The sequence below is a fragment of the Vulpes lagopus genome, chromosome 8 (genome assembly GCF_018345385.1).
Source record: "Vulpes lagopus strain Blue_001 chromosome 8, ASM1834538v1, whole genome shotgun sequence".
In the NCBI taxonomy this organism is placed as follows: Eukaryota; Metazoa; Chordata; class Mammalia; order Carnivora; family Canidae; genus Vulpes; species Vulpes lagopus.
Genome location: NC_054831.1, coordinates 73101826 through 73127776, shown reverse-complemented (window position 1 = coordinate 73127776; position 25951 = coordinate 73101826). Strand labels below are relative to the sequence as shown.

At 40.9% G+C, this 25951-nt stretch overlaps 1 protein-coding gene across 3 annotated transcripts in view; it reads left to right on the top strand.

Moving 5' to 3' along the window:
• The window catches only part of CAMK1D (calcium/calmodulin dependent protein kinase ID), a 433707-nt gene that overhangs the window by 247162 nt on the left and 160594 nt on the right, over window positions 1-25951 (top strand). For all 3 annotated transcript variants that reach the window (XR_005989504.1, XM_041767287.1, XM_041767285.1), the window contains exon 3: window positions 13221-13295. Coding sequence is in view for 2 of the 3 variants with exons in the window: in XM_041767287.1 (XP_041623221.1) it covers window positions 13221-13295 (75 nt within the window). In the remaining variant the exon portion in view is untranslated. The remainder of the gene's footprint in view (window positions 1-13220; window positions 13296-25951) is intronic.

Sequence of the window (25951 nt, the reverse complement as noted above, 5' to 3'; positions counted from 1 at the left end):
TGTTGACACATGTGTTTGTCATCCATGCTTCCATGCAGTAAGCTCTATCCTAGGGACCCCTGAATGCTGGTTTAGGGTCAAACTTTGGGGACCCATGTATACTTTAGCACACTCTGCCTCATTATAATTTTAAATTCATTGATTATTAGAGAGGGCCTCAGCGAGGATCCTGTTTGACAAGTTCATTTCTAGATGAGAAAACTGAGACCCTGGGAAGGGACATGACCAGCGAACCATCCCATAGAGACAGAGCCAGCCAAGTTGGTGCCCCTCCCAGGGTACCCTTATAGACCCCAGCCCTGCCTCCCTAGGGCCGTCAGGGAATGCTGGCCAGGTGCCCCCCTGCCCCCCACCCTGTGCATTCTACAGTGTGCTAAGGATGCCTGAGATGCTTTTTTTAAAAACAAAAACAAAAACATCATCAGCTGCGCACAAGGGTTTTAATTGTTATTTGTTTGTTTGTTTTTAAGAATTCAAAGCAAAACTTATTTCACAATGAGAGACTATCACATGTGGTACTTACTCCTTAACAACAACACTGCCTTGCATTTTTAAGATGTAGTTTATTTACTTACCAGTCTTTGCTCCTTAGTCTCCCATTGATTACAGCTCCATCTGCTGGCAGCAAACAGAGGTGATTGAAGATTTGGATTTTGAATTCTCGTCTTTCCCAAGGCGGCCTATATATTTTTATATATTTTCTTTCTCTTTCTTTCTTTCTTTCTTTCTTTCTTTCTTTCTTTCTTTCTTTCTTTCTTTCTTTCTTTCTTCCTTCCTTCCTTCCTTCCTTCCTTCCTTCCTTCCTTCCTTCCTTCCTCCCTTGTCTGCCTCCCTTCATTTCTTTCTTTCTTGTCTGTCTGTCTGCCTGCCTTTCCTTCCTTCCCCTCTTTCCCTCTTTCTTCTCCCTCTCTCTTTCCTTCCTTCTTTCTTTTTAAGATTTTGTTTATTTTATTTGAGAGAGAGAGAGAGCACACACAAGCGGGGGCAGGGGTGGAGGGAGAGAATCCCAAGCCGACTCCACGCTGAGCGCAAAGCCCTATGCTGGGCTTGATCCCACAACACCAGGATCATGATTGGAGTCAAGACTAAGAGTGCCATTCAGCTGACTGAGCCATCCAGGTACCCCAGCCTATATTCTTATTAGACACGATCTCTCTCTATATGTAATATGGTACATACATGTGTATACATAGCATATTTTACCTCTACATGTGTGTATTTCTATTGATAGATGATGAGACCACATATTTTAATGTTCATTTAACAGATGAAGAATTCAGGTCAGAAAGTATTTAATGACCCGTCTAAAATCCTGCAGCTAGATGTGTGAGAACTGAGACCCAACCTCATCTTTTGATGTCTTGAGCAGTTAGACTAATTAGTATGAATTTCTTTAGTCCAGCATTATGTATTTTGGTGAACCAAGCTTTAATGATTTTGATCAAGAACTTTTAAAAAAGCACTTCTTTGTAAAAATCTGGCAGTACAACAGTCTGACAACCTTTCTCTACTTGGGTTCAGTGAGAGAATGGAGCCCTAATGCCCTAAGGTGTTTGTTGTATGTTCTGAATTAACTTTCTCTCCTATGCAACTAGAAGGGTACTTTCCTTGGGAAAACTGAGAAAATAGTCACTCAAATAATTTTTCTTCTGTTTTTTGGCTCAGAGGAAGAATCTCAGTTCAGTAAAACTGCAAGATGAAAATCCTCTAGCACATGTTCTGAGGTATTTGTAACTGGTTTGATATGTATCCTTCTAGACTTTTTTCTCTGCATATAAAACCATCTAAATATGTACACACATGTCCATGCAGACAGTGGATACAATGCAGTACAACAGCAAAGTGATAATTGGGCTGGCCCAGAAGAGAGGATCCATCCTACAGGAGATGAGGAATAGCAAAGGGTTCTCAGTGGATGATGTAGAATGAGTCTTGTATCATGTGTAGTTTGGTGAGAAGATACGAGAGGGATGAGCACACCTATGTGGCCGGAGAAGAAGGTGTGCACAGGTGTACGAGAGCTGCCCTGGGCCTAGGAAGGTTTCGGTGTGGGGCAATGGTGGAAGGTGGGAAGGGTAGGTAAGGAACAAGCGACAGGGTCCTTGTAAGTCATGTCAAGTCTTTTGGATCTTATCTTGGACTATGAGGAGCTATGGAAGGATTTCAAGCTAAGAAGTTTAGATACTTCTGTTTTGTGGAATGATGGCTCAGGAGACAGGATGGAGAGTAGTGAGACAGCAAGAGCGAGGGAGGGAGAACAATTACGTGATTATAAACTGGGGCTGATCATCTATAAAATAGGAATAATAATACCTACTTCATGGAGCTGTTGTGAGAATGAAATGAAGAAACATCTGTGAATGTGCCTGTTAAGTTAAAAAAAGGAAAGGTATTATTTTTTTAATACCATCTGGCAAATATTTCAACTCTACCACTTTCCCTTGTGACTGATGGTATCCTGATTTTTTCTCAGCATTATTTCCTGTACTGCTTCTAATGGGAGGAGGGGTGGCGATAATCTGACCCAGGAAAGGAGGAAATGGTTTGCTTTATTTCCAAAAAGCATAGTGTTTACTTAGACAAAGAGTGTTTGCCAAGACATGAGAATATTCTTCGAATGTTTTTGAGGCAATTTGCCCGTGCCAGAGAACCATAGTATCTTTTTTGTGAATAACATTTAATTTTTCCAGACCATTTAGAAAAACGTCATGGTGGATAGTGAAAGGCCTAGTCCTTTACAATCTTTGTCTGAAAGAGGTGCTTGCTTTTCTCCTGAGAGGGGTGTTTTCCTGACTGGACAATTAATGCAGAAGTGTTGAGAGAGAAGGACAGGAAATCAGTCACAGCTCATTGTCATAACTTCTGTGTTGAGCCCCTGCTGGGGGATCTGGTCCTCCCACCCTCCGATCTATCATCATTAATAATCACCTTGTCTCCTGTCCATCTCTTGCCCTCCAGCGACCTTTAATCTGAGTAGATAAGCGAACATTTCCAGTGACCACACAAGAGAAAGGTGTTTTGTTGCCTTTTCTTTCTTCTGATAATTTTCATTATACTCGTTATTGCTGCCACAATCTACCCCCATGAAGCTCAATGAGCCATGATAGGATGAGAGAAACAATAGGCTGAACTTTCCTTTCCTCTTCTGTGTTTTTCTAACATTCCTTGTTTTACATGAAGTTCAAAATTTGGGGATTCTTGAACTGTGAGGAATTAACTGGAGGGAGAAATGGTGTGGCTGTTTCAAAGAGGCATGTATGTTCAATAGAGAGCCTGTTCTCTGGGTCTTGATGTTCCCTCCAGCTTGGGGGCTTTGGAACAGGGCCTGCTTGTGCATTTGGTACGATTTGTTGCATGAATTAACTTTTAAATGTTTTCCTGGCTCTTTCTGGGGATTTCTTGCTTGACTGTCAGTTACCATGCACGCAGGCGTCTGCATCAATGTCCATATATGCTGTGATCCCATTCAGCTTCCCTCTCTCTCTCAGCCTGAGCCACTTCCCTCTATCCAGCTCATCTGTCTTTTATTGGGGATTATGGAAACTTTAGCATAGATTGCCATATAAACCATCTACATTCTGTACATGGATGTACCAGCTAATGTTTAATTGGGGCCTGGTAAATACTAAGTGATTAAAATTAAGTGAGGTTATTTTCATACCGACAGTTGTTTTTCATGACATTGCTTCTTTGAAATATGAGCATTTTAGAAAGGTTTGTTGTTTGGGGATGAACATTCCTTATGCATGAAGGTCCTCTTGGTCGTATTTTAGAAAGACTGAATGCTGATCTATAGGATTTAGCAACATAAGCTATGCAAGGTTAATGGTACCTTGATTTTCCATTTGCTTATAGCTGACATCCCCGCCTCTTCTCTCCACTTTATTCTTCTTTTTGATGACACTAGCAGATCTGGGCTGAGGAAAGGCCCTTTCTTTCTTTTTTTAAAAATATTTATTTATTTATGAGAGAGAGAGAGAAAGAGCACACGCGAGCTGGGGGAGGGGCAGAGGGGAGAATCCTCAAGCAGACTCCCACTGAGTGCAGAGGCTGACACAGGGCTCAGTCCCACGGCCCATGAGATCATGACCTGAACCAAAACTAAGAGTCCGTCACTCAATGACTGAGCCATCCAGGCGCCCCTAGGCCTTTTCTAATTATAATAATTTCTGGACTCCTAACTATTCCTTCTGCTTCTGAATATCTCTTCCTCTAGTTCACTTTGACCCCCTGGGATTTCATATGTGAGGATATTTATAACCAAATATCTTGAGAGCTTCCAGTAGTGTTCAGAATAGTTCCAATCTCCATACCTCCAGAAGTTGGATATTATATCCTTAGTAATGAAATTTAATACCCTGACTTTAGGTGTCAGGATTTCATACAAATAACTGAATTTATATGAGCTCTTCCATATTCTCAGTATAACATAGTTACTGGAAAGTTACAGTATAAGTGCTTTAACATGGGCTTGGGAGTTAGACTCTTAGTGATTTCTATCCCAGTTGTGTGACCTTGAAATATGTACTTAATATCTTGGAATCCTAGTGTTCCTCTTTTACAAATGAGGGGGAATAATAGACTAAACTAAGTTTTTCCATTTTACTCTCTCCTGTGTGGGGAAAACCCCAGTTCTTCCCCATTTTGTGATTCTTCTCTCTGTATCTTCCTTTATTACTTACATGGAACACTGCAAAGGTCTGCTTCTTGTTACTAAATGTGTGTGGGTTTCCCCCACATCAAGCAATTCTTAGACACCATCTGGGTGTCCTACAATTTAACTCCATTCTAACTGTGTCTTCCCAGAGGTAGAGTCAGATCCCATAGGTCAAGGCGCAGTCCCACAGGAATGCCCCCAGCACACAAACACACACTGGTGCAAGCCCAGGTTGTCATTTTGTGTTTCTGACCAACCAGCTCTGGAGGACCAACCTCCAGAGTGGAGGTTTCAACAACCCCTTCCTTGTATTCCATTAGTTTGCTAGAGTGGCTCACAGAGCTCAGGTCTATTTTTACCAGTTCATTAAAGGATATGGTAAAGGATACAGATGAACAGTCAGATGACGAGAGACACAGGGTGAGGTCTGGGAGAGTCCCAAGCATAGAACCTTCTGTCTCTATGGATTTGGGGTGTGTCATCCTCCCAGAATGCATGTGTTTGCCCACTTGGAAACTCTCTGAGGCCTATACTTTTGGGATATCATGGAAGTTTCATCATGTAGGTATGATGGATCATTAACTGTTTTCAGCCTTTCTCTCCTCTCCAGAGAAGAGGGGGATAGGGCTGATTATTCCAGTCATGACCCTGGTTTTTCCAGTGACCAGCTCTGACCAAGGAGCCATCCAGGACCCCAGTCAGGTAGTTTCATTAGAGCAAAAGACACTCCTGTTACCCAGAAATTTACAAGTTTTAGAATCCCTGTGTCAGGGGTGCAGTGAAAGACCAAATATTAGAACAAGCGATGCTCCTAGTATTCTTATCACCTAGGAAATTACAAGGAGTTCAGGAGCTCTGTGCCAGCAACCAGGGGTAGAGACCAGTATTGTCTCACAGCTGCTTGATAGGATTGGTGTATTAAACACAATAATGAAAAATACTTAGTTATGGTCTTAATACCTATAGGCATACTTCATTTTTTTTTTTTTTTAAATTAGGCTCCATACCCAGAGTGGAGCCCAACATAGGCCTTGAACTCACAACATCAAGAGTGAGATGCTCAACCGACTGAGCTACTAAGTGCCCCAGGGCATAACTCATTTTATTACAGTTTGCATTTATTGTGTTTTCTGTTTGTTTTTTACTAACAAAACTGAAGACGTGTGGCAACCACGTGTGGAGAAAGTCTAACAGTACCATTTTTCCAACAGCATTTGCTTGCTTTGTGTCTCTGGGTCACTTTTTCGTAATTCCTGCAGTATTTCAATCTTTTCCATTATTGTTATATTTGTTACAGTGATCTGTGATCAGTGATCTTTGCTGTTACTATTGTAATTGTTTTGGGAGCACCACAAATCACGCCGTACAAGACGACAAGCTTGATCCTTAACGTCATGTGTGTCCTGACTGCTCCATCCTTGACTTGCCCTTCCCCCACCTCTCTGCTCCTCAGGCTGTCCTGTTCCATGAAACACAACAGTCCTGAAGTTAGGTCAATTAATAATCATGGAATGGCCTCTCAGTCTTCAAGTGAAAGGAAGAATTGCAGCTCTCTCACTGTAAATCACGAACTAGAAATGATTAAACTTAGGGAGGCAGGCCGGAAGCTGAGAGAGTCTGAAAGCGAGGTCCCTCAGGCCAATTAGCCAAGTTATAAATGCAAAGGAAAAGTTCTTGAAGGAAATTAAAGGTGCTACTCCAGTGAACACACAAATGCTAAGAAAGCAAAAGAGCCTGATTTGCTGATGGGGAGAAAGTTTTAGTGGTTTGGAGAGAAGAATAAACCAGACACAACATTCCCTCAAGCCACAGCCTCACCCGGAACCAGGTCCTTATGCTCTTCAATTCTGAAGGCTGAGAGGGATGAGGAACCTGCAGAAGAAAAGTTTGAAGCTAGTAAAGATTGCATCATGGCATTTAAGGAAAGAAGCCATCTCCATGACAGCAAAGCATGAGGTGAGGCAGCAAGTGCTGATGTAGAAGCTGCAGCAATTTATCCAGAAGATCCAACTGAGATAATGGATGAAGGTGGATGCATTAAACAAGAGTTTCAGTGTAGATGAAACAAGCTTCTATTGGAAGAATATGCCACCCAGGACTGTCATAGTTGGAGAGGAGAAATCAGTGCCTGGCTTCAAAGCTTCAAAGAATAGACTGACTCCTTTGTTAGGGTATCATGCAGCTGGTGACTTTCACATGAAGCCCTTATCATTTCAAAAATCTGAGGCCTTTAAGAATTATCCTAAATATTCTCTGTGTCCTTCCTTCCTTCCTTCCTTCCTTCCTTCCTTCCTTCCTTCCTTCCTTCCTTCTTTCCTTTTTTTTTAAGGTTTTATTTATTTATTCGTGAGAGGCACAGAGAGAGAGGCAGAGACACAGGCAGAGGGAGAAGCAGGCTCCATGCAGGGAGCCCGATGTGGAACTCTATCCCAGGACCCCAGGATTCCGACCTGAGCCGAAGGCAGACGCTCAACCACTGAGCCACCTGGGCACCCCATACTCTGTGTTCTTTCAATGGAACAACAAAGCCTGAATGACAGCACATTTGTTTACAACATAGTTATTGACTATTTTAATCCTGCTGTTGAGACCTGACAAAAGGATTCCTTTCAAAATATGACTGCTCATTGGCAATGCACCTGGTCTCCCAAAAGCTCTGATGGAGATGTGCACTGTGAGATTAATGGTGTTTTCATGCCTGTTAATACAACATTGTTCTGTAGCCCATGGATCAAGGAGTCATTTTGACTTTCAAGTCTTATTATTTAAGAAAAACATTTTTATGTAAGGGTATAGCTCCCATAAACAGCGATTCCTCTCATGGATTTGGGCAAAGTAAATTGAAAACCTGGAAAAAGGATTCACCATTCTAAATGCCATGAAGAACATTTCTGATTCTGGAAAGAAGTCAGAGTATAAACAAAAACAGGAGTTTGGAAGAAGTGATTTTAACTATCTTGAATAACTTTGAGGGCCTTAAGACAACAGTGGAGGAAGTTACTGCAGATATGGTGGAAATAGCAAGAAAATCAGAATTTGAATTGAAGCCTGAAGACATGACTGACTTATGTCAATTTTATGATAAAAGTTTCATGGATGAGGCATTGCTTCTTATGGACAAGCAAAGAAAATATTTCCTTGAGATGGAATCTACTCCTAAGGAACATACTGTGAGGGTTGTTGAAATGACAGCAAAGGATTTAGATATTATATGAATCTAGTTGGTAAAGCAGCAGTAGGGTTTGAGAGAGCTGACTCCTCTTTTGAAAGATGTTCTACTGTGGGTAAAAATGCGATCCAACAGCATCACATACTACAGAGAAATCATTCATGAAAAGAAGAGTCAATCACAACAAATTTCTTTGTTGTTTTAAGAAATTACCATAGCCAACCCAACCTTCAGCAACCACCACCCTGATCAGTCAGGCACCTTTAACATTGAGGTGAGACCCTCGACCAGCAACAAAATTATGACTTGTTGAAAGCTCAGGTGATGGCTAACATATTTTTTTAAGAATCAACGTATTTTTGTAAGTAAATTCTAGGCCCAACATGGGGCTTGAACTCACGACCCCAAGATCATGAGTTGCATGCTCTACAGACTGAGCCAGCTATCACCTAGCAATAGGTATTTTTTAAACTAATGTATGTACATTATTTTTTGGACATAATGCTATTTCACACTTACTGGACTGCAATATAGTATAAACTTAACTTTTATATGTACTGGGAAACCAAAAAATTCATTTGATTCTCTTTGTTGTTACTATTCACTATATTGTGGTGATCTGGAACCAAACCAGCAATATCTCCAAGGTGTGCCTGTAGTTAACACTCAGGAAATGGCTCATATAAAAGAGCTATGTAAATAGGGCCTAAAGAAAGTGATAATATTAGTTCGTCCCTAGATTTAGATGTCTCACATTCCAAGAGGCTGAGGAAATTGTACTTATCACAAAAGAGTCACGGGTGAAATGTTTGAGAAAAGAATATAAAAGATGTTGGCAAAATTTCCAAACATAAAACAGGTAAGCTATGAGATGTATAGATTGGGAAGTTTGACTTCAGTGCTCAGCACAAGTCTGGAACAGTAAATTAAGCAGATGGTTTGTGATCATTTAGTAAAGACTGTAGTGGTTGCTAGGAGCCACCATGGGTTTACTAAGAACAAATCTTCCCAAACGTTCCATTTCCCTTTTAAATAGTATTACGTGGTGTGTAAATCTGAGGAATGCCATTTCAGCAAGGAGTCTGATTGTCTCCTTATGGGTAAGATGGTGAAATATAGGCTAGATGATAGTCCTGCTGGGTTTACAGCTTGGTAGCAGTCGAAGCCAGCTGATTCATGTCATGGTTATCTTGATGGGGGTCTCTAGTGTGATACCAGAGGCCAGCTCTGACATGTAACCTTCCCATTTAAGACTTTAGGAATTTGGATCAAGACATATGGGATGAAGGGCACCTGAGTAGCTCAGCTGGTTAAGTCTCTGACTCTTAATTTTGGCTAATGTCGGGATCTTAGGGTTGTGAGATCAAGCTTTGTGCTGGACATGGAGCCTGCTTAAAATTCTCTCTCTCCCCCTCCCCACCTGTGCACATGCACATGCATGCACATATGCTCTGTCTCACTCCAAAAAAAAAAAAAAAAAAAGAGATGGATGTGTACCAACCAACCCGATATGTAGATGGCCCAAAGTTGAGAGGGATAGTAAATATAATAGACAGGAGGATAAATTCTCAGAATAGTCTTGATGATCTGAAATACTGCGTGGGAACCTAAGAGATTGAATTTAATGAATCTGAAGGTGAAGACTTGAAGCTCAAAAGCTCGACTGGATAGGAAAAGAGATCTTGTTTAGTAGAAGTTTAGGTAAAACTGATCTGGTCATTTTATTGACCCAACACTTAATATTCATTCATTCATTCATTCATTCATTCAACAAGTATGTATGAAAGTATCAGCTGCCTTGGCAGTAGGGAGATGGTAGTGAACAAAATAGTTAAAAAGCCCTACCTCCGTGGAGCTTATGTTCCTCATATGCCCACAGTTTGTGCAACTGCTTTAAATAAGATGAACCTAATATTAGGCCTTATTTATAAAAGTGTAACATCCACTCATGATGGTTAAGAGTTCACCTCTCTTATATAATACCTCATTCTTGGTGGTCTCATTTATACTGAGATCACTGCTCTCAGTTCGGACAAAGGAGAGTGATAATAGCAAGGTGAGAGGAACGCAAACCATGTTGGAGGAGGATTGGTTGGCCCCAGGGAGAAACACTAAGTCAAATACTTGTAGGCGTATGACAAGAAGGTGTTAAGCTTGTTCTGTGTCATGCTCAGGAGTCACTAATAAGTACAAGGAGGCTGATTCCTGGTGATAAAGAGAGGCTGATTGTGGAAATCCTTGCTGCACCTGGAAACCCACCTGTGGGAGTTCCGTGAGAGCTGCCCTGGTACTTTGGGGACTCCTTGTGCGGTGCCTAGTATGTGGTGGGTGCCCAGACACATGTAGGTGGATGTTCCTATGACGTTTGTGAAGGTAACCTAGGTACCCATTGTTAAAACTTCAAGCTCGATTTCTGTATGTCTTAAGAATCTGAGGGTGGAATAAAGTACCTATGAACAGCTGTTGGGGGCCAGAATGTTTTTTTCTTCTATCACGTTCCAACATCTACAAGTTAGTTAAAGCCACTTAAGAGACATTTAAGAGGCCATTTGAGGATTTCTTTGAAATTTCTGAAGTATACTCTTCAAACATCACTCATCCAGCACGATGCTCATCACTTTTTGAGGCCTTCAGTGTACTTCCAGCTCTGTAGCCTTGCTTTTTCTGAACTTAACAGCAATGCTACAGAGTTTAGCATTTAATTTTTTCCTAACTGCTCCGTGGGTCTCTCCAGCTAGATGCTAGGTTTTTTGAGGGCAAAATTTTATTTTATTTTTTTCTTATATTCTTTCAGAGACATAGCAAAACTCAGGAAATGACGATCGGGTTGACTGCTTGATTTATTTTTATTGGTTGAGGGGGGAGATTTATTAGTTGAGTGGGAGAGTCAGGAGCGGTATCATTCCAGCCACTGCAAGAAGTCATGTAAGACATGGCAGGTTAAGTAGACTTTAATTTCTCTATCCCTTGCATCCAAAGAAGGGATTATATTCTTAATTTATTGGAGTCTCCAATGTTGGCTGGGCAAGTGCTTTGCACATAGTTGAGTCTTTGTATGTAGTGGAATCTGTATTAATGGCTGTATTCCAGAGCTCAAACAGCCTTCCTGGCTCAACCTCTGAGGGGAGGTGGGACAGCAGGTACAAATCTCGAAGCTCAGTTGAGAGACCCACTGACAGGGATTCTTGTACTAGGGTGGCCAGATTTAGCACGTGAAAATGCAGGGTGCCCAGTCACTTTTGAATTTCAGATAAACAACAATGCAATATATTCAGGACATACTTACACCAAAAAAAAAGTGTTGTTTATCTAGAATGAAACATAACCCAAGGGTCCCCTGCATTTTATCTGGCAACCCTTCATGTAAACCCTGCTATTTCATATCCCCATGAGCCTATGCTCTTAGCACACCCCCAAATTCTTTCTTCACTGAAAGAAAATGCTTGTGCCCCTGGGTTGGGGGGGATTCTAATTGTTAATCTTTAAAAATTAAACCAAGAGCATCCATATGCTGTATACTTTTTGTGGTCATCATTCTTTCAGGATATCCAGTAATGATCATTCCATAAACATCCAGGACCTCGGCAGTTCTAACTTAATTCGTCATGGTTTCCTTGGTAGCATATTAAGTTGGTTCCTATAATATACTATTATTTATATGTTATTATATATAATATGTTTATATTACTATTTCTATAATAATACTATGTTATAAAAGTAATTTCTATAATGTGGATATTATTTTGCTCAGGTATCAGAGTAACCACTGCTAACAAATAAATGTTGGGCTGTCGCTCTGTGCATGGGAGTCAGATGAATGTGAATCGCATACACTCTTTCCTCTCTGCTCCTCCAGACAACCGCACTGACTACTCAGAGCTGTAGAAATCAGAGCAAACCATAGCCACCCTCAATGAAGTGTTTTGTTCTCTTCTCTCATCTGCTCAGAGGAAAGATGATATTCTGATTTGTTGCACCTTGTAAGCTTCCGTTTGAGGGAAAGACAGCTCACACTTGGGAAAATTGCCTCCATTTCCCCTGAATAATGGTTCTTGCTGTTCAGTAGAGACAGCTTTTGAGTATCATTCATTCACCCAGGAGATATTTATTAAGCAGGTGGATGCTGGGTAGGAGGGGAAACGAAATAAGTGAGACGCGGTCCCTGCTTTCAGGTGTTCAGGGGAATCTGCACATGACACACTTGCTTTTCTGGGATTCAGTAGTCATTTCAGTGAAAGTCTTCTGGAAAGAGTTCATTAGCTCGTAGAGTAATGAAATGATTCTTCTTGCAGATGCTTTAAATAACTAGCAAGCCTTATATTCTGAGCGAAAGCTACTCTAATGGGTAGTGCCAGGGGCCAGCGTGAGGCTGTGTCCTTCTTTCTTGGTTCTGTAGTGAGGACTTTGCTACTCTTAGAAATGCAGATGCTCCAGGGCCTGGGTGGCTCAGTTGGTTAAGCGTCTGCCTTCAGCTCAGGTCATGATCTCAGGGTCCTGGGATCGAGTCCTGCATCGGGCTCTCTGCTCGGTGGGGAGCCTGCTTCTTCCTCTACCTCTGTCGCTCCCCCTGCTGTGCTCTTTCTGTCAAATAAATAACTAAAATCTTAAGAAAAAAAAAAAAGAAATGCAGATGCTCAGGCCTGCCCTGGCTCCTCTGAATCAAAATGGACAGTGCAACCAGGATCCCTGGTGACTCACATGTACACTGAAGCTTGAAAAGCATGGATTGGGGCGCCTGGGTGGCTCAGTGGTTGAGCGTCTGCTTTTGGCTCAAGGTGTGATCCTGGGGTCCTGGGATCAAGTCCCACATTGGACTCCCTGCATGGAGCCTGCTTCTCCCTCTGCCTGTGTCTCTGCCTCTCTCTCTGTGTCTCTCATGAATAAATAAATAAATACAATCTTAAAAAGAAAAGCATGAGTCGACTATAGAATTTCTGCTTTGTGCATACGGATCATCTGAGTAACTTACAAAACCAGTTCCTGGGCTCTGCCCCTCAAGGATTCAGAATCTGTTTGACCAGAGTAGGGCCTGAGAATTTGCATTTCTAACAGGCTCCCGGGAGATGCTGTCACCATGTTCGGGAACCACATTTTGATTAGAAGCAGTCCAGTTTGCTGAGGTCCTTGAGGATGGCCTTTGGTGGTGGTGGTGACTAGGCCCCCAGTGAGGGGTCAGTGGGGGTTTCCTCTGCCTGCACTGGAGTCCCGCACATGACAGGGGTCTGGAAGGGAGTTTGGGGCCAAGACTGAGCGGAGTCTCCAGTGTCACCTTAGGAAGTTTGGATCCTGTCTTAGAACTTTTTTTTTTGCTATAACAACATCTGTTTTTTAAAAAGCCTTTGTGTCTGATCATACTCACTCTTCTGTTTGTGGTGTTTTTTTTTCCCCTTTCAGGATCAAGCATGAAAACATTGTTGCCCTGGAAGACATTTACGAAAGCCCCAATCACTTGTACTTGGTCATGCAGCTGTGAGTACCTTGAGTGCCTGATGGGTGAGGAAGGGGGTAAGGAGAGTGGGGATCGCAGGCTAACATGAAGGTCCGCCTGTCCGCTAGGAAGCGGGGTGGTGGCGGGCCAGGTGAGCCGTGGGGTGGGACTGGGGACTTGGGCAGCCACGGCACCAGACTGAGCATCTCCATCCTCACAGTGGAACCCGATGCTGCCATTGCAGGGCGCCTGTATTCTGGGTGCCTCTTTTGCTTTTTCATGCACGAGGTCCAACTGATGCTTCCTGAAAACACTCCAGTGGGCCCACCGAGAAGTACACTCTGCTCCCGTCTCTAGGAGAAACTCCCACCTTGTCTTCATTTCGAGGGATGCTGGGGGAGGGCAGCAGATGGTCCCTGTGGGCTCTGTCCTGCCATCGACTCTGCCGGCAGATAAATGCACATGTGAGTGAACTGGAACTTGTGCCAGGCCTAAGACAAGTATAGTTGGGTCACACCATGACACTGTCACCACCGGCAGATTATTTGTGCTTGCCAGTGAGGCTGGAGATTATCAGAAGAGGGGAGAAATAAAAAAGCTGAATATTCAGGTCGAAACTTGAACCTGTAAGGCACACGTAAATGTAACACGTCCACTGTTCAATGAAATTAGTCTCTGCATTAGTAGGGTTGTTGGTTTTTTTTTTTTTTTTTTTTTTTTTGCCTGAACATTTTTATAGGACACTGTAGGCCTTTTTTGTACGAACATTTTTAAAAGCATCCAGTCTGGAAGCACATGGACAATTTTTCTCTGTCCTAGCTGGCGACGGATGTAGGAAAATGTTGGGGTTCAGAGCTGACGGCCAAGAAAGATTTCTTGAGATGTCAGTGCAAAAAGGTGGTTCTATTAAAGCACTGGGACAGAACCTGTGGGCAGAAAGAGCTGTACTGGGGTTGTGATGGGCGGTTGATTATATACTTTCAAGTTGGGAGGAGGTTACGGACAGCACAAGCCTCCAAGGTATTTTGGAAACAAGAGTTCCAGAATCCTGAGGGGGCTAGCTGTTGTTAGGAAAAGGTTATTTATGGGACGCCTGGGTGGCTCAGTGGTTGAGCATCTGTCTTGCTCAGGTCGTGATCCCAAGATCCTGGGATCGAGTCCTGCATCGGGCTCCCTTAGGGAGCCTGCTTCTCCCTCTGCCTGTGTCTCTGTCTCTCTCTCTCTCTCTGTGTCTCTCATGAATAAATAAATAAAAATCTTTTTTTTTTTTTTTTAGAAAAAAAGGTTATTTATTACTATGGAAAAAAAACTCTGTCATGAGACTCTTCAGATGTGTATCAGTGGGCCATATGCTTGGGGAGTGATTGCCAGCATGGATCTTAGAGGCGTAGAGCAAAAGGAAGCCTCCAAAGGAAATTTTTATATGTTAAAGTAGACTTACAGGATCCTGAGGGCTGGGCTAAGATTGCCTCTTGCCCTTAGCAAAGTATTAACATCCAGGCAGCTGAGTTCCTCGGGGAATGTCACTGCCTGTTTTAAGGACGTGTCAATGGGCAGTAAGTAGTATGAAAATATAACTTTTTCTTTTGCCTTTGCTTCCCACATCAGTGACCAGAAGTTTTACAGCTTTGGCTGTTACTGTCTGCCATGAGACTGGTGGCTTAAGCAGTTTTGACTGCTGGCTCCTCATTTATTCCCGATTACCTAAATGTAATCTTTCCTAGTTCCTTGCTATACTGTTTGTTTCGTAATCTGCCACATTCTGGTTCTTCCTTGAGAGCAGTAGCTCTCCCAAGATTTGGGATACTCCCTAGAAGCTCATGTGACTTTGTTTTATATCGTGTTAAAAAAAACCCAGAATTCAGCCGAGTAAATGTGAAGATCTAGTTGGCTTTATTAAATGATTCATGAGTTGGGCAGCATCCCATCTAGCAAGTAGAGATGAGCTAAACAAAAGAAAGGTTTTTTAAGGCAAAAAGAGAGCACTAGAAAAGAAAAAGAAAGGAACTTATTAGAAGGAATGCATTGTTGAGGCAAGCTTGCCATCCTAAAGGGGATAGAAAGGGTCTATCAGTAAATTTCCTAGTATTGACCAGGAAATGCTATACTGACTGATTAAAAATTACATTCCTGGAAAATTGAAACTGCAGTTAGGTTAGGTATTAAGTCTTGGTTTATTGACTTGGGGCCTTAACCTAAATGGTGCCATTTTGGGCCTGTGGCTTTCTTTTGAACAATAGAGACTACTCTTTTTTTCTTTTTTTTTTTTTTTTAATAGAGGCTACTCTTACGCAGGTGAACCACTTTCTCCCCAAACATTAACTTCCCAGTAGGAAGAATATGGCATTTTAATGACAGGAAAAAGCCCCACAAAAATGTCAGTAGTATATTTAAATGTGTGCTTTTTTATTGGTGATGTGAAAAAAAAAAGCATTAGTATTTGAATCTATTGCTCTATGTATTCCCTTGCTTTAAGATCTCTGTTTATGGATCTGTCACTAAATAAATCAGTCGAAAGCATCCCCTTATGTAAATCTCAGCTCTGCCTCTTATTAGCTAGGTAAATACGGGCAAATAACTGGGTCTCTCTGAGTATCAGTTTCCTTAATGGAAATTTCCTTAATAATATTGACATCTTCATCATCATAATATTTATATTAGAAGGTCTTAGTGAGTCCTGAATGAGAAAAATGTATAAAAATGTATTAAATATAAATAATGCCATAAATAGAAGGTCCCCAATACGGACTGTCTCTTTATGGACATCTGTATTGTTTCATCAGTATCTCTGCAGATGGTCTTTTCATTTTATGAGATGAAGTTCAAGTGGATTTGAATTCTAACTTTCTAAGCAACTTGATTGTCTACTTACCAGCAGGAGTTTATTTATGTAAAGATGGGTTGGCATTGAGAGCATAAAAGTGTCTGGAATGGAACAAACCTGGGAACAGACTTTGGAAATCTTCTTGGGGCACAGCTGTCCCCACTCCTTCACTGAGCTTTTCTATCAGGGCTTTATCCCCTTTCACAATCATTCTAAAACCTCCTCAATATGGATCACATTCGTTCAGGATTTGTAATAACACAGAGGAGTCGGGCTAGAATGAACTTTTGGGGATCCCAGATGAGGTTTGTCAGGCAAGTTGGTGATAGAATCCAGATCTAGAGGCAAGGAATGTTTGAAGTGCTTAAGGAGGACACGATTTATGTGCACCGTTGAGGAGTTTAGAGGCGCTATTTACACAAACGTTGGATTTGCTAATTGCAAGCTGTTAACTTGTATATAAATTCTTTTTCCATTGTTTCTCATTACTTTTTTAAAATTCAACTTTGTTGAGGTATAATTTACATCCAATTAACTGCACCCATTTAAACTGAACAATTCAGGGGACCCCTGGGTGGCTCAGCGGTTTGGCACCTGCCTTTGGCCCAGGGTGTGATCCTGGAGTCCCGGGATCGAGTCCCACATCGAGCTCCCTGCATGGAGCCTGCTTCTCCCTCTGCCTGTGTCTCTGCCTCTCTCTCTCTCTCTATGTCTATCATTAATAAATAAATAAAATCTTTAAAAAAATAAATAAACTGAACAATTCAGTGATGAATGTGGGAGTGAATCATATTGGTGAAACCACCACCATAATCAAGAACAGAAAATTTTCATCACCCCAAAGATGCCTTTGGCCCCTTTGACATGCTCGCTTCCTTACCCCTGACCTTGGAGGCAACTATTTTCAATCATTAAAGTTGATTTTGAATTTTCTAAAATATTATGTACATGGAATTATATAGAAGTCCATTTTTTTGTCTGGCTTACTGACATTGGTTCGTGTGGTAACATGTTCTTTTTCATTGCTGATTAGTATTCTATAGTTACACATGAGTCCACATTTTAGCCATTTGCTGTTGCTGAAATATTTGGATTATTTCCAGTTTGGATGTTAGAAACCAAGCTTCTGGGAACATTCAGGTACAGCATTGGTGTGGATATATGTTTGGGTGAAGAGCTAGGAGCAGAATGAGTGGGCCATATAATGGGGGTTAGGTTGAACTTTTTAAGAAACTGTCAGTTTTCCAAAGTGGTTTTTACCATTATACATTTTTGTCAATAGCATATGTAAGTTCTTATTAATATACATTCCCATCAGTGCTTTATACTTTATCTTTTCAATTTTAGCCATTTTAATGGGTTTGTAGTCATATCCCACAGTAGTTTTAATTTGCATTTTCCTGCTGATAAATGATGGTGATCACCTTTTTATGTCCTGATGGGCCATTTGCATATCTCCTTTGGTAAAATGTCTCTTCAAGTCTTTTGCTCACTTTTTATTGGATGGTTTATCATATTATTGGGTTGTGAGTGTTCTTTATCTATTTTATCTTCTGTCAAATATACGTAATATGAATTTTTCTCCCATTCCGTAGCTTTTTATTGTTTTCCTAATGAAGCCTTTTTAAAAACTCGCCTTTTTGAGCTATAATTCCATACAATATACATACAATATAATTCCATGCCTTACAATTTATGCATTTAAAGTGTACAATTCAGTGGTTTTTGTTTTAGCCACAGAATCTTACAGCCATCACACAATCTAATTTTAGAACATTTTATATTCTAGAGGAGAACAAATAAAAGAGATTCATACCCATTATCACTCTCAGTTCTTCCTTCCCCAACCTCTTACTTTCTATTCCCAAGGATTTGCCTATTCTAGATCATATGATATGTGGCCTTTGGTGATTATCTTCTTTCATGTGGCTTAATCTTTTCAGGATTTATCCATGATGTAGCATGTGTCAATATTTCATTCCCTTTTATGGCCAAATAATATTCCATTATAAGGCTATATTTCATTTTATTTATCCATTCATCGGTTGATGGACATTTACATTGTTTATACTTGTCAGCTATTAACGATAAAGATGCTAGACATTTCCATGTACAGATCTTTGTGTGACCCTATGTTTTTATTTCCCTTGGGTGTATACCTAGGAGTGGAATGGCTGGGTCTAACATTTTAAGGAACTTTTGAACTGTGTTCCAAAGTGGCTGCACCATTTTACAATCTCACGAGCATTATATCAGGATTCCATTGTCTCCACACCCTCTCCAGGACTTGTTAATTATTTGTCTTTTTGGTGATAGCCATTTTTGTGGGTGTGAAGTGATATCTCATTGCAGTTTTGATTTACATTTCCCTGATGACCAGTGATGTTGATCATCTTTTCCTGTGCTTATTGGACACCTGTTTATCTCCTATAGAGCAGTATCTATTCAAATACCTTATGCATTTTTAAATTGGGTTTTTGCCTTTTGTTTTTGAGCTTAAGACTTCTTTATGTATTCTAGTAGAAGTCCCTTATTAGACATGCATTAGAATGTTTTCTCCTATCCTGTGGGTTGTCCTTTTACTTCCTCAGTGGTATCACTTGTAGCACCAAAGGTTTTTGTCTTGGTGTAGTTCAGCTTATTCGTTCTTTTGACACTTATGCTTTTGGTGTCATACCCAAGAAACCAACACCTAATGCTTAATGGTACCTTTGGAACAGAAGAAGTTTTAATGATGATAAAATTCAACTCATCAATTTGTTTCCTTTTATGATTTGTGCTTTTTGTGTCTTTGCCTACTGTAAGTTTGCAAATGTTCTTTTCTTCTAGAAGTTGTATAGTTTTAGTTTTCCACTTAGGTCTATTATAGGACCAACTTCAAATTAATTTTAATACATGGTGTGAAGTAAGGAGGATACTTTTTAATTTTTCCATTGGGATATCCAATTTTCAGCACCATTCATTAAAACATCTTTTCTTTTCTCAATTAATTGCCTTGGTACCTTAGACCATATAAGGCTGACTTAATTTCTGGACTCATTCTATTCCATTACTCTATATATCTGTCTTTTGTCAATACAATACCATCTCATTTACTGTAGCTTTCTAGTAAGTCTTGAAATCAGGTATCAGAGTCCTCTAACTTTATTATTATTTTCTTAAAATTCTTTTTTTTTAAAGATTTTATTTATTTATTCATAGAGATGCAGAGAGAGAGAGAGAGAGAGAGAGAGGCAGAGACAGGCAGAGGGAAAAGCAGGCTCCATGCAGAGAGCCTGACGTGGGACTCGATCCAGGGTCTCCAGGTCACGCCCTGGGTTGCAGGCGGCGCTAAACCGCTGCGCCACCGGGGCTGTCCTATTTTCTTAAAATTCTTATAATTCTTAAAATTCTAGAGAGGTGCCTGGGTAGCTCAGGTGGTTAAGCTCAGGTCGTGATCTCAGGGTCCTGAGATTGAGCCCCGTGTCTGGTTCTGCACTCAGCAGGGAGCCTGCTTCTCTCTGTGTATATGTCTCTCTCTCAAATAAGTAAGTAAATCTTTTTAAAAATTGCTTTGGGGGGATCCCTGGGTGGCTCAGCGGTTTGGCACCTGCCTTTGGCCCGGGGCCTGTTCCTGGAGTCCCTGGGATCGAGTCCCGTGTCGGGTTCCTGGCATGGAGCCTGCTTATCCCTCTGCCTGTGTCTCTGCCTCTCTCTCTCTCTCTCTCTCTGTCTATCCTGTCATAAATAAATTTTTTTAAAAATCTTAAAAATTGCTTTGGGTATTCTAGATTGTTTGCGTTTTCACATGAATATCAGAAGCAGTTTATCTATCTATCTATCTATCTATCTATTATTTATTTATTTATTTATTTATTTATTTAGCAGAAGGGCTTGTGGGAATTTGGGATTGCATTGAGTCTTGTATATTAGTTTGGAAACAACCAGTAGCTTAAAAAAATCAAGTGTTTCAGTCCACAAACATGGTCAGTCAATCCCTCATTTATTTAGATCTTTCATTTCTCTTAATGTTATATAGTTTTCAATGTGTGACCCTTCTATATTTTTGTTAAATTTGTTCTGAAATATTTTCTTTTTTTTGACTGATTTGATTTGATTGATTTTGTTTCTAAATACTTGGGGAGTGTCTAGAGCGCAACATTTAGGGGGACTTATTTCACAATATTTGTGCCTGGGAGGTTTTTGGTTTCCTAGGAAACATCATCTTGGGCACTGATGCTCAAATATAACAGGGGCTGCTCAGCACCCTAATTTTATTACTTAACTAATTGCTATTTCAATTCTGAGTACTGTAGCATATTTGTTCCTTTGCAAGCTCCAGCAGAGACTTGATTGTTTATAGTGGTCTATATTTACAGTTTTATTTGGGTTTTGAGAGAATTATATTTTTTTCCAGAATGCTAATTTTTGAACCATTCTTCTTTAGATAGTATAAGGTCAATACGACATTGAGATAAGATGCAGTTGAGAAGTCAGTTTATTTAGAGTTTATTCCTCATCTGCTTTGGTTGTGGCGTATCAGCCCATATATTTGGTGATGATAAAGGCCCCCCCCCCTCAACTCCTCCCCTTTGACGTCTATACCAGCATGGAATGTAACATATACTTCAGGCTGGTATAATTCAAAGGACATATCAGGATGACTATTTTTTTCTTATAAAAGTATTTTATTCCCTATTGAATTATATCATGTTTTCAGTAAGACTTCAATTTCTATATATGGGTCACTCTCAAATTTCTATCATCAGCCTGGACTCCTCCCCTGAAACCATGCGTGTATATCCAGCTTTCTGCTCGAGAGTTCCACTTGGCTGTGTAATAAGCATCGCTCACTTACCAGATCCAAAATAAACTCCTGAATTTTACACAAAATCTGCTTCTCCTGCTGTCTATCTCATCTCCGCAAATGGCAACTTTGTTCTTCTAGTTGCTCAGGCCAAAAGCCACAGTCATCCTTGACTCATCTTCTGCTCTTCCGCCCCACCATCCTATCCATTGGCAAATCCCATGGTCCCAGCTTGGGACTATTGGTAATCCAACCCCTTCGCCATCATCTCTGCAGCTACCACTCTGATTCAAGCCACCATCATCTATGAAACGTATCTTTGTCCCCACAACCTTCCCCACTGCACTGTTCTTTCTTAGCAGATCGGCCACGCTTTGCTGTTCCTCTGTTGAGAGCTCCCATTTGCTTCCCATCTCGGTAAAAGACCAAGTCCTTAGAGCGACCTCCAGGGCACTGTGTGTCCTAGGTCCCTGGTAACCTCTCTGACCTCAGCTTCCCCTTCTCTCTCTCTCATGATTTCATTCATCTGCAGCCAGTCATCCTTGACTCATCTTGCTGTTCCTCAAAAGGCCACGCCTGCATGACTGCGGGCCTTTGTTCCTGTTATTCTTTCTGCTTGGAGCACTTTCCCTTAGAGATCTTAATGCTATCGTGGAATGAAGGAAATATTCAAAATTTTTCCAGATAACACTTTCTCATTGAGATATTCCCCAGATCCCCTATGTGCAATAGCTACTCCCCCACCACCTCCTGCCACATTCATCTTCATTCCCTGTCCCCTTCCCCAACTTGGTTTTTCTCTATAGCATTTGTCACCCTCAGAAAATTTTTCTCACTTCTGTTCTCTGCTAGAGCAGTGCTTGAATGGTATGGTAGGCATTTAATACGTATTTGTTCAATTAATAGAATTATATATAAGAAGGATAATGGTTAACACTCAGTCACTTAACCCTGACAAAAAACTTAGGAGCCGCTTTTTTTTTTTTTTTTAAAGATTTTATTTATTTGAGAGAAGGTGAGCAAGAGAGTGTGAGCAAGAGAGCGAGGCAGAGGTAGAGGGAGAAGCAGATTCCCTTCTGAGCAGAGAGCCAGATGCAGATGTGGGGCTCCATCCCAGAACCGCGGGTTCATGACTTGAGCCAAAAGCAGATGCTTAACCGACTGAGCTACCCAGGGGCCCCAGGAGCCACTTTTACCCCAATTTTACAAGGAGAACCTGAGCAGAGGGGTTGGATTGTTTCCCCAAGCCAGCAAGTGGCCCAGTGAATGCCCTTAACCAGCATAATACAATACACTGCTGATATTTTCTAGGAATAAATTTAGTAGGTAACACTAATGTGAATAGTTTACTTGGAAAAAAATATATTATTTGTGATTAAATAAGTATTTTAAAAGCAGAGCTAACTAGAAAATGCCCTGTATTTTGTCATGGTTTGTGCGGGGGGAAAAGTTTACTAAATAATATCACAGGAAATCACTAAACTAATCTCCACATACATGGCAATGATCATGTTTCTTTCTTAGATAATTTTGTCAATTAATGAAGGAATAGATGAGCATGTTTTACCAATATTATGATAGGTTGCATTACGTATATTCCACATAAGATACAAATATGTCTAATATTTCTTTCATTTTGTGATAGTATTAAGATATGTAGAAGTTACCTGCTAAACTAGAAACACTAATAATTGAATGCACTTTCTCTAAAGAATTTTAGATTCCTGAGTAGTCTAAGACATAAAAATATATGCAGCCTTCAAGAGAAAAGTGTGGTTTATCTACCCCAATGGCTTCTGCATGAACCTGTTTGTGCGGGTTGCCAGTGGTAGCTTCATGTGCATATTGTATTCATAATTCATGCAGTGTGTTCCCAGAAACAGTTTTAATTAGAACACAAATTATTACTCCCAAGAGAAAGTCTTTTCAAACAGCCAAGAGTAATAATGAAGACAAAAGTGTTTCTGCCTATGATACCTTAATATATTTACATATAAATTTCCAAAGTCACAACAGACTGTAATTGAGAATCTAGGGTCTGATGACTTTTGTTTAGTACTAGGTGAATGGGAACAGGTTGGGGGCACAGCTGGTCTCTCCAATGGTTTTCTGTGTGGAGGAGCCATCATGATGCACAACCTCTGTACCCCTTGGGGTTTGTGTGGGGACTGTGGGTCACAGGGAAAGCTGTGTGGAGGAGATACACTTGGATATAGGGTGATTGGGACAAGCTAGATGAATGTGCTTGGAATAGGTGGGGTGGAGCCTGTTCCTTCAGCCCTTCAGCAAGGAGAAATATTAAGGAGCCTGGGTGGGACATGAAGGGTTTAATGTGTGAGGGGGTCCAGTCTGTCAGGGGTCTAGTCTGGGGGGGGGTTAGTCTGTGAGGGGGTCCAATCTGTGAGGCGGTTTAGTCTGTTAGGGGGTCCAATCTGTGAGGCAGTTTAGTCCGTGAGGGGGTCCAGTCTGTGAGCAGGTTTGAACTGTCTTCTCTTTTAATGTAAGCAGTTATAACTATAAATTTTCCTCTTAGCACTGCTTTTGCTGCATCCCATGAGTTTTGGGATGCTGTGCTTTCATTTTCACTTGTCTTAGGATATTTCCTCATTTCTCTGTGATTTCTTCTTTGACCTTGGGGCTGTTTAAGAATGCATTGTTTAATTTCTACGTTTCTGTGAATTTTCCAGTTTTCTTTCCATGGTTGATGTTCTAGTTTCCTTCTGCTGTGCTTAGAAAAGATACTTTGTATGATTTCAGTTTTTTAAAATTTATTAAGCTTTAGTGGTTTTTTTATTTTGTTTTGTTTTGCCTTATATGGTGGAGAATGTTCTGTGCGAACTCAGGAAAAATATGTGTTTTGCTGTTGTTGGATGGCATTCTGTGTGTGTCTGTGAGGTCCAACTGGTCTTTGGTGTTGTTCATGTCCTCAGTTTCCTAACTTAATGTTCCGTCTGGTGGTTCTATCTGCTATGAAAGGTAGGGTATGGAAGGCTCCTACTATTTTTATAGAGCTGTCTTTTCCTCCCTGCAATCCTGTCGAAGATTGCTTTGTGTATTTTGGAACTCTGCTATTCTGCGCTTGTTTGATGCTTGTATCTTCTTGGTAGTTGACTCTCTTATCATTGTATAATGTTCTCCTTCGTCTCTTGTAATAGTTTTTCCTTCTGTTTGGAGAGAGAGAGAGAGGAGAAAGGGAGAGAATCTTAAGCAGACTCCACGCTAAGCACGGAGCCCTATGAGGGGCTCAGTGTCATGACCCTGAGATCATGATTTGAGCAGAAACCAAGATTCAGATGCTTAACCCATGGAGCCACCCAGGTGTCCCCAGTTTTTACTTTTTATGACCACATTCATATTACAATCATTTTTGACTTAAAGATTTTCATAGTACTTTTCTAAACATCATCTTTTCCACTTTCCCATTCAAATGAAACTTAACATATTTCATTAAATTTCTAATGAGTTCTTTAAAGTTCTTTAATGGGATTTAAATATCCCATACATTATAGAACAATTGTAAAAAAACTTTTGTTGTGTTTTTTTAACAGTTTATTTTAATTTCAGTAGAGTTGCCATACAGTGTTATATTAGTTTCAGGTGCACAATTTAGTGATTCAGTAATTCTATGCATTACCCAGTGCTCATCACGATAAGTGTATCCTTAATCCCCTTTACCTGTTTCACCCATCCCTCCCTACAATTGTAAAAATTTTCATAGGTAACAATTGGTTATTAATACTCAAATTTGAGAATCCATAAAAGTTCATAAAGAGTAAAGTCATGTTTAGAATATACAGCATCAATTTCAGAAATTATCCATTTATTAACTTATATGATATGTTGTACAAATATTTATTTGATTTGAGGAAATATGTAATGCTCTAAAAGCCAGCAAGCTGAGGCTTGTAAAATTAAAAATCCAGACAGTATCACCATGAACTTCTTTGCTTCTAATTTCCTAAGTAGATAAAAACAGGGCTTGTATAAAACCTGCCTATGCAGTAATCCATTTCTGAATATATCAGATTATACCTTTTGGTTTGAGATGCTCCTGAACTGCAGTTCTATCTGATAACTTACTAAAAGAAACAGGCTCTCAGCTTCAGCTAAACCAATTTCCTCACGCCCTGCAAATGGGATGTGTACATTCCAACCTCCAGGTTTGCTCTCATGTTTTTCCAATCTCGATAATGCTCTTTTTACTCTTGTCAGGCATCTAGATCCTTTCTTTCCTTTCAGAGCATCAGGGTAAACCCCCTCACCATCCCACCCAGGCTCCTTACAATGCTGGTCTTTGTACCAGCCCTTCATCCTGGAGCACAGTCGTCCCGCACCCCACCCCCAGGTCCCCAGCTTCTTCTGTCACCTTCCCTGGATAGGTTCTCGGCCACCCACTCCCCTAGTCCCAGCCCGGTGGGGACCTGGGCACCCATGTGGGGGGTGGAATGAGATGCATGAACATAGCTCACCAACGTGGGCTGGAACCCCAGGAGCCACAGGGGTTTGCACGCAGCCTGCAGACGAGTATCTGCATGACCAAGGAAGCATGACATTAAATAACAGATAAAAAAACACCATGACAGGTAGAATGAGAGCACAAGAAAGGAAGCAATTTTTTTTCCTATTTTTTTGTATGAAGAATATACATTTTTACTCTGCACTGGGCCCAGTGGATTATGTGGCCAGCCCAGCATGTGATTGTCAGAAAAAGCACATCCTGGCAGTGGAACAGTAGGATGGGTATGAGCCCCCACGCCCCTGTGCTAAAGGAAGCTCAGTGCCCCAAGGGAGTCGGGGAGTGGGTGCAGCAGAGGGACTCTCAGAGCAGAGGAGGGCCCCATGAGTGGGCCCTGGGTTCAGGAGGAGAAATAGCAGTTGTTTCTTAAATTCCCCATGTAAATAAAGTCATGTGGTATCTCTGCCTTGTGTCACTTAGCATTATACTCTCTAGCTCCATCCATGTCATTGCAAATCGCAAGATTTCATTCTTTTTATGGCTGAGTCATGTTCCATCGTGTATGTATACCACTACTTCTTTATCTGTTCAGCAATCCATGGACATGTGGTCTGCTTCATATCTTGCTACT